At 37.1% G+C, this 10,438-nt stretch overlaps 1 protein-coding gene across 1 annotated transcript in view; it reads left to right on the top strand.

Annotated features, from left to right (window-relative positions):
- Positions 1 to 7,295: 7,295 nt before the first annotated feature.
- heatr6 (HEAT repeat containing 6) overlaps positions 7,296 to 10,438 on the top strand; it is a 91,982-nt gene continuing 88,839 nt past the window's right edge. The window contains exon 1 of the mRNA XM_088320732.1: positions 7,296 to 7,601. Within this exon, the coding sequence (XP_088176858.1) occupies positions 7,305 to 7,601 (297 nt within the window). The 5' untranslated portion in view covers positions 7,296 to 7,304. The remainder of the gene's footprint in view (positions 7,602 to 10,438) is intronic.

The raw sequence follows: 10,438 nt of genomic DNA, 5'->3' as shown, positions 1-10,438 counted from the left end.
AGAGTCTCAAAGGGCTTCACAGATTATTACACTATACTACACAGACTATTTTTCAGCCGACGAGAAGAGTAGGTTATTCATATGCTATGGAGTAGAAGTGAGTTTTAAGTTTAGATTTAAACATTTCCACTGAGGTTGCAGATCGGATCTCAGGGGGAAGAGCATTCCACAGCACCGATGCCCGGATGGAGAACGCTCTCGAACCAGCAGAACACTTCTTTGCTCTTGGGATCACCAGAAGACCGGCACTCTCAGATCGTAGGCTTCGGACCGGGACGTAGGGGGAAATCAGATCTGAAAGATAAGAGGGAGCAAGTCCATGTATGATTTTGTACAATACTAAGAGAACCTTGAAATCACATCTATGGCTAACTGGGAGCCAATGCAGGTTAGCCAAAATCGGTGTTATGTGATCGTACTTTTTTGTCCTAGTTAAAAGCCTCGCTGCGGCATTTTGTACCAGCTGAAGTGACTTGATTCTAGACTTCGGGAGACCAGAGAGTAGTGCATTACAGTAATCGAGACGGGAGGTAACAAATGCATGAATTATAATTTCCGCATCAGACTGAGACAGTATTGAACGGATTTTAGCAATGTTACGAAGATGGAAGAAAGCGGTTCTTGTAATTTTCTTTACATGCATTTCAAAGGATAGATCAGGGTCAAATATGACACCTAAATTTTTAACTGAGTCACTCTGTGTGATGTGACATTTGTCAATGTTCACAGCAGTTTTTGAGAATATATCACGGCATTTAGATGGACCAATGACTAACATTTCGGTCTTTTCAGAGTTAAGACGCAAGAAATTGAGTGACATCCACTCTTTTATCCCAATGAGGCAGGCCTCCAAATTTCCACAGTTTAGTGTGGGAGATTCCTCCAACGGAAGATATAGTTGAGTGTCGTCTGCATAGCAGTGGAAGCTGATATTGTACTTGCGAATAATATCACCTAATGGAAGCATGTAAATGCTGAAAAGAAGGGGGCCAAGCACTGAACCCTGCGGAACACCGCAGGTAACATTAAAGGGTTCAGATGTCATTTCACCATATTTAACACAGTGCGTCCTATCTGAGAGGTAGGATCTGAATCACGAGAGGACGGTTCCTGAGAGACCAATCCATTTTTCCAACCGTTCTAGTAGGAAATTGTGGTGCACTGTGTCAAAAGCAGCACTAAGATCCAGCAGCAGCAAAAGTGATGAAGCGCCAGAATCCATTGCCAGTAGGAGATCATTTGTTACCTTGATCAGAGCTGTCTCAGTAGAGTGGTTAGCCCTGAATCCTGATTGCATGGATTCAAAAAGGTTATTCTCGGATATGAAAAAATTTAGCTGCTGTGCCACTACTTTTTCAAGTACTTTAGAGAGGAAAGGTAGGTTTGACACAGGTCTATAATTACTTAAGATTTCTGGATCAAGGTTGGGTCGTTTCAGTGTGGGTTTAATAACGGCGGACTTAAAAGCTGCTGGAACTACACCTGAGGAGAGTGATATGTTTATAATATTTAGAACTGAAGGTCCAAGGACGCCAAAAAGACTTTTAATAAGTGAACCTGGGAGCGGGTCGAACTGGCAAGTTGTCGGTTTGGCCGCATTCACCACCTGTTTGAGATCATCAAGTGACAGTTCACTAAAACCGGACAATTTCCCAGGACAGCCACCCTGTCGTGCATCTGTAGATTTCAGCCCTTTAGTATGTGTGGTATTAATAATTTCTTTAGCAATTTCTTCCTGTATGCATTGAATCTTCTTAGTAAAGAAGACCATTAAGTCATGAGCAGAGTGCGTCGAACTATCTGCAGTAGTCTGTTGCCTTGTAAGCGATGCTACAGTGTCAAAAAGGGCTTTGGGATTGTTCTTTTGAGACGCAATCACCTTCGAAAGATAGGCCGATTTTGCAGAGGCAAGGGCCGCTTTATACTTTAACAAGCTGTCACACCATGTTTGATGGAAAACCTCAAGCTTGGTAGCGCGCCATTTTCTTTCCAATTTCCTGCATTCTTGTTTAAGGGTTCTAGTTTCATCAGTAAACCAAGGCGTGCGTCTTTTAGGACGAGATTTTAGCTTCATGGGCGCTAATGAATCCAGGACACTAGTCAGGGTGGTATTGAACTCATTCATGAGTGAGTCAATCGAGCCATTGTATGAAGGAAAGGACGCAACTGCTCCAGGAAGGAGTTCAAAGAGCTCAGAAACTGTGCCAGTGCTTATATTGCGTCCGCTAAAACCTTCAGATTTTTTAACACTACATTTAGCTAGCACCTCAAATGTAACTAAATAATGATCCGAGATAACGGTAGTACACGGTAACACCATAATGTTTGAGGTTAAAACTCTTTGAGTCAGAATCAAGTCTAGCGTGTTCCCATCTTTATGGGTTGGCAAATCAACCAGTTGATTAAAACCAAATGCATCAATTAGAGACTTAAACGCAATAGTAAGTGAACTGAGTGGGGAATTCATATGAATGTTAAAGTCTCCCATAATTATAATTTTGTCTGCATATGTTACTAGTTCAGACAAAAGTTCAGCAAATTCGTCTAAGAAAGTTGTGTATGGCCCAGGTGCGCGATAGATAGTTATTACATAAATTGACAATAGAGAAGATCGCATCACAAGAGCCTCAAACGCCTTGTAATTATTAGAGGTACGAGGATTAAATTTGAGCGATTTTTCAGAAATTAGCGCAACACCGCCACCCCTTTTCAACGTGCGCGCTATATGGCTACTCTCGTAGTCTGGGGGAGAAGCATAATTTAGCGCTAAATACTCATCCGGGCGTATCTAAGTTTCACAAAGACCCATACAGTTAAGTTTATAATCACGAATAATGTTATCAACAAGTAAAGCTTTTGGAGCAAGCGATCTAATATTTAACATACCAAATTTTAGCTTTGCTGAATCATTTGACTTAGCTGAACTCTTTGTAGTCTTTGTCGAGATCTTCAAAAGATGCCGCGGTTGTTGCTTTTCGTGTGCGCTGAGTGTAAAGCTTCGGTTGTCCGGCGAGGAATAAATGGTGGAATTAGTTACATCCTCGCGTCCATCTTGCTGCTTAGACTTCGCACGCTTCACACATCTACCTGCACGGCAACCACGCTTCTGTTTTCTGTCCTTACGGCGGCGTTATCGTCGTTTATTAAGAGAAATAGCTGTCCACAAGGATGCCGGATCTCTTTGAAGTTCGCTCGGTATATCATAGGCGGCATAAAAAGTGCCCGAAAAGTCAAAATTTAGACGCCCACCCAACCGAATAAGTTCGTCCCTACTGTAAGTGTTTTTGGCCACACATGTGTCCAAAAGTGAAAGCAAAAAAGACAAGAGAACGGCAATAAATAGAAGATTAGCTGGAGAGCAACTAGCCGCAAGCATGCATCCATGCGACACCCGATGACGAATACGGCAAAGCATGGTCTTCAAAATGTTCACGGGGGTCAGACCAAAGGCCAATGTGTATACTGTATCACTATCCAATCACGCACTCATATTGAAATGTATCAACGACTATTACCAAAATTTGTTATCACTTATCAGTTCATTTATTCATTTACCTTTATCACGTACCGATCAACCATCGACAGTCTACGTGTATAATCCAGTATGTACGGATAAAGATAAATGAAGGGGGGGTTAGTGCATAAGTCAGGTGTTTGGAGTGTTGGAGGTTTTTGTAATCAAAACATAAATAACAAAAGTTGGAATAATCACAGCCAGGCTTTAATTTTTATTTTCGATTCAGGTAATTCTGTCCGTGTAGCTATGATTAAAGATATTTTACCACTACCGTGTATTGATTTTTTTATTTTAATTTCCGTTCAATGTGGGAGATAAACTCCCAAAGGGGGGATATGTTGTAGAAAATAAACTTGCATTTGTAGAATAGATTTGCATACATTTAGAAAGAAATGTAGAAAGACTTGCTTACAGTTAGGAGAAATGTTGTTTACATCTCGCGAAGGTCTCGAAGGACGAATTAGTATAAACAATCCTCCTCAAAGGAGGACAACAGATAAACTGGCATAAACTCAAAAACACTTCCAAATACGGACGGAACACTGGGCATGTACGCCTTCAGGCGTGAAAAGGGACGGGGCCAAACCGGGTACACGTGCTATGTTGAAAACTATAAAGACACACGCATATCTTCGCTGAGTCTCTTGTTGAAATTGTGGTTCAATAAAAAGAACTCCCTCTTATGTCATTTTGATTCCTGCATTTCTTTGGACATGTATGAGACGATTCAATAAATTGGTCTTATCTTCAACATGGGCAGGGGACACCATGAACTGGTTGCCAGCAATTCGCAGGGCACACGGGGACAGACAACTCGCTCGCTCATTTACACCTAGGGACAATTTGGACCGGCCAATCCACCTGAAATCCATGTCTTTGGAATGTGGGAGGAAACCGGAGTGCCCGGAGGAAACCCACGCAAGCACGGGGAGAACATACAAACTCTGCACAGTAAGTCTGGTAGCTGGATTTGAACCCACACAGGAGGTTCCCAAGACCTTAGAACTGTGTCGCACACGCGCTAACCACTGCGCCGCCCCATATTTGTTTATAAACTAAATAATTTGAAATAACAAAAAATATATATATTTCATAATACTGCATGTTTCATAAGTCATCACTATTTCACAGTAGATTTATGTTTTTCTCGACTACAACAAATATGTACTGTTGTCAAACTCGGGCCCGCAGGCCAAATTTGGCCCGCAATGTGATTACAATTGGCCCGCGAGATCATTTCAAATGAATGAATGAATGAACGAAAACTTTATTTTGAACATTAAAATAAAAACAGGACAAAAACAATGAGTCAACAACAAAATAATGTCACATAACAGTTCGAAAAGGGGTAGTCAGAAGCAGATGCTCATTTTCCCTACCCCTTTTTTCTTCCCTATTAAATACATTTTACAAATCCTTGTGCATTAGAGCTGACCCATGATATGTACTGTGCCACTAGTACTACAAATCCCACAAAGCTTTGCTAGGTATTTTGGGGCGCAGTAAAACCCGGCAAGTGCTCTTTACTTCCGTTCACAGTCATTCATCCATGCCCTGGTCGCATCTGGCAAATTAATTATTTCACCCCTCCACAAAAATGGCCAAAAGAAAGATAGACAACAGGACCTTCCAAGACAGGTGGGAGGCAAATTATTTGTTCACGACTATAGGAAAAAACGGTTTGTCTTGTGTGCGGAGCTGGTGTGGCTGAAATCAAAGAGTATAACACAAGAAGACACTATGAAAGGAAACCTTATTAAAAGTACAAGGACCTGGACATAAAGCAGAAGCTGCAAAAGGTGTAGGAGATGAAAAAAAAGTCTGATTTGCAGGCAGACCTTGTTCACGAAAGCAAGATCAAAAGGTGAAGCTGCTGTAAAGGCCAGCTTTATTGTGGCAGCAGAGATCGCAAAATCAGCTCGGTCCTTCAATGAGGGAGAGTTTGTCAAAAAGTGCCTGGTCAAAGTAAGCGACATCGTGTGCCCATATAAGAAGCAGGAATTTTTAGACGTGAGTCTGAGCAGAAATACGATGGCTGAGCATGTGTGTGAGCTTTCCACTAATCTACATGAACAAAAAATAAAAAAGTGGTCAGTTTCTATGTTTTCTCCTCGACACAATGCCTCAATTACGCACCCAAGCTGCTCAGACGCTCTCAATGTTCGGCAGCACATATCTATGTAAACAACTGTTCTCGATGATGAAGGTGAACAAAACACTTCACAGAAGTCAACTAACTAATGAGCACCTTCACTCCGTCCTGAGGCTTTCCTAAGCTAAGAGCCTTACTCCAGACTTTGCATCTAAGAAAAGATGCCAGGTATCTGGCATAGACCAACATGCAGAGTAATTTAGAGCGTAGAGAACTGAGCTCGAATATATCTGTTTCTTATGCACTTTTTCTACTGCAAAGCATGGTCTGTCAATAGTTGAAATGTTGGATTTTTATCAAATTACATTTTTATTTTTGGTTCTGTTTTTGTTGGCTTTAAAAATAAAAGCGAGAGAGAACTTGAAAGGATTAGGGGAAAGGCATACTACTTTATTTATTTAAATAAAAAATGAATACCACTGTGTCTTTTATTTCAAATTTTATTTCTCATGTTTTTGTAATATTAAGCTTTGTGTTTTCCAAATTCTGTGTTTAAGCAAAACTAACGTTTGTTTCCATATGAAAATGTTTTAAACATTACATATCAGTTGCAGTTATTTTTTCAATAAATATCGACTTTGCTTCTCTGCTTAATTTTGGCCCTCTGTGAATTTGAGTTTGACACCCGTGGTGTAGTGCAACCGAAAACAAGTGCTAACAAGCACAAGCAATACAAACTACGGGAACGCAAAGTCACCAAAACAGACCATTTGTCTGCTAATATTTTGACCATCACAAAGAAAGAGTTACAGAAAAGATAGAAGGAAGAAAGAAAAACAATAAATGAGGAAAGAAATGCAACAGACAAAAGGAGAAAGAAAAAGCCTTTTAGAATTGAGTAAAAACTGCATGGCTTATGCCCTGCGACTGGCTGGCAACCAGTTGAGGGTGTACCCTGCCCAATGCCCGAAGATAGCTGGGATGGGCTCCAGCAACGCCACGACCCTACTGAGGGTAAGCGGTGCACATAATGGATAGATGGTGTTGCATGGCCTAGTAATAGTGTTTCTGCTAGCCACAAAATGTTATGTGATGTTCACAAACGGGAAGTGAAACTCCTGATCAGTGTTGAATGATCCAAAACCATTAATTAAATGACTAAAAATGTTTTAACAATAGCCCCTGCTTAAAAGTATGGAGCCAAAATGGCAAAAATACCAAAATTGAGAATATTGATAAATGCAATGAAATTGACGAAAACTAACCGAAAAAGTACTAAAATGTATTGAATAGTATGGGGTAAAGTACAAAAGTTAGTGAAAAGTAAGAAGTACTAAAACAGACATGAACACTATGAAAAGGTACTGAAAAGTATGGAATTGTATGTAGAAGTAGTAAAATAGTACATTTTACTCAACAGTATGATAATGAATGGATAATGACTGAAAGTGACTCCCAAAAGAAAGACGACGAAAAATGACATATATACAAAAAATACCAAAATCACATTTAATAAAATAACAATAGGGGGACCACAAACTGTCATCCTGCAGTTGGCCGTGTGTTCGAGATCTCTGCTTGAAATGTTCATACAACGCTGCTGCATTTCCTCTCTAAGACTTCAGGTGGCGATAATAGAATCGATATTTTAGAGACTCAACACGTTACAACCGCCAAAGAACAAGCCATACGATAATGGCTGCTCCGTGTGAACTACCTGCGGCTCGTGTACGCCGCGATGGACCCACTTTCCCCGCAGTGCCTTTGTCCGCCGACGCCCCTCCGTTTACGCCTCTGGGAGCAAACGTGTGGCAGCGCTCTGCACAGCCGCCAAAGGAGGCCGAGAGGGTCTTCTGCCGCTGCGCCGCTAAACTCCAGGGACTGCGGGCGGACACGAGTCAGATGCGCGAGGAACTCAACCTCCTTTTCGACCAGCTTATATCCGAAAACTTCAACCGGAGCTTGTACCCTGACATCAACATTCGACCCGAGGTGAGGAGGGAACAAATCTGGTTGCTTGATAAACTGTCTTTCCGGGATCTTTAGCCATGAACTGTGTTTGTGATTTTTATTTAGGCACAACCAGAGGTGGGTAGAGTAGTCAAATTTGAAAGAATAATATAGCTCAAGTAAATAGTACTCATCCAATAATTACTTGAGTAATAGTTAAAAAAAAATTTGGGTGAAAAAACTAGCCAAGTACGGAGTAACGTCTTTTTTAAAAAAACATTCAAACTGATCATCAAATCATTCAAGTCCATCCAATCAACATTATATTACTAGTCTGTGTAATTGTTAGTATAGTTTATTTATATATATATATATATATATATATATATATATATACATCCATTATCTGCACCGCTTATCCTCAGTAGAGTCGCGGGTGCTGGAGGCCATCCCAGCCATCTTTGGGCATTGGGCAGGGGACACCCTGAACTGGTTGCCAGCCAGTCGCAGGGCACACAGGGACAGACATTTCGCTTGCTCATTCACACCTAGGGACGATTCTGACCAGCCAATTAACCTGACATGCATGTTTTTGGAATGTGGGAGGAAACGGGAGTGCCCGGAGGAAACCTACGCAAGCAGGGGGAGAACATGCAAACTCCGCAATGGAGGTTCAATCTCACGACTTCAGAACTGTTCCACACACACGCTCACCACTGCGCCGCCGTGCTGCCCCAGTACTGCCCCAGTACTGGACTATACTCTACTATATGCTAGCAATACAAAACATTAATGATAGACCCCAAGAACAATATTTGGAAAAGTGAGCAGCAAGGAGAAAAGAAACGGAAAATAGTTTTTCTGGATTTTGCAATAAAGCAGGAAATAATTGATAATGCTCCTGCCCACCCGCCCAGCCTTGAAGATGATATCCTGCCCACCCGCCCAGCCTTGAAGATGATATGCTGGATGAGTGTCCGTTTATTAAGGTGCTTTACCTCCCACCCAACACCAACATTATCCTCCAGCCCATGAACCAACAAGTCATCGCAAACTTAAACTATGCAAAACAACTGTTCAGGAGATGTTTTGACATCACTGAAAACACACAGCTTACCCTTAGTGTGTTTTCGAAGGAGCACTTTGACATTGTTGTTTGCTTCAAGATGATTAACATGGCCTGGAGGGAGGACACCAGATGTAGCACTAATGCAGCGGGGAGAACATGCAAACTCCGCACAGGAAGGTTTGTAGCTGGATTTGAACCCATGACCTCAGAACTGTGCCGCACACGCGCTAACCACTGCTCCACCGTGCTATATATATGTGTGTATATGTATATGTGTATATGTATATATATATATGTGTGTATATGTATATATATATATATATGTGTGTATATGTGTGTATATATATGTATATGTGTATATATATGTATATGTGTATATGTATATGTGTATATATATATGTATATGTGTATATATATGTATATGTGTATATGTGTATATATATATGTATATGTGTATATATATGTATATATAGTGTATATATATATGTATATGTATATATAGTGTATATATGTATGTGTATATATGTATATATATATATATATATATATGTATATATGTATGTGTATATATGTGTATATATATATATATATATATGTATATGTGTATATATATATATGTATATATGTATGTGTATATATGTATATATATATATATATATATATATATGTATATATGTATGTGTATATATGTATATATATATATATATATATATATATGTATATATGTATGTGTATATATGTATATATATATATATATATATATATATGTATATATGTATGTGTATATATGTATATATATATATATATATATATATGTATATATGTATGTGTATATATGTATATATATATATATATATGTATATATGTATGTGTATATATGTATATATATATATATATATATATATATGTATATATGTATGTGTATATATGTATATATATATATATATATATATGTATATATGTATGTGTATATATGTATATATATATATATATGTATATATGTATGTGTATATATGTATATATATATATATATATATGTGTATATATGTATATATATATATATATATATATGTATATATGTATGTGTATATATGTATATATATATATATATATATATGTATATATGTATGTGTATATATGTATATATATATATATATATATATGTATATATGTATGTGTATATATGTATATATATATATATATATATATGTATATATGTATGTGTATATATGTATATATATATATATATATATATATATATATATATGTATATATGTATGTGTATATATGTATATATATATATATATATATGTATATATGTATGTGTATATATGTATATATATATATATATATATATATATATATATGTATATATGTATGTGTATATATGTATATATATATATATATATATATATGTATATATGTATGTGTATATATGTATATATATATATATATATATATATGTATATATGTATGTGTATATATGTATATATATATATATATATATATGTATATATGTATGTGTATATATGTATATATATATATATATATATATATATATATGTATATATATATATATATGTATATATGTATGTGTATATATGTATATATATATATATATATATATATATATGTATATATGTATGTGTATATATGTATATATATATATATATATATATATATGTATATATGTATGTGTATATATGTATATATATATATATATATATATATATGTATGTGTATATATGTATATATATATATATATATATGTATATATGTATGTGTATATATGTATATATATATATATATA

Source organism: Urocampus carinirostris, chromosome 17 (genome assembly GCF_059441175.1).
Source record: "Urocampus carinirostris isolate Australia breed hairy pipefish chromosome 17, RoL_Ucar_1.0, whole genome shotgun sequence".
In the NCBI taxonomy this organism is placed as follows: Eukaryota; Metazoa; Chordata; class Actinopteri; order Syngnathiformes; family Syngnathidae; genus Urocampus; species Urocampus carinirostris.
This window is presented reverse-complemented; position numbering and strand designations above follow the sequence as displayed.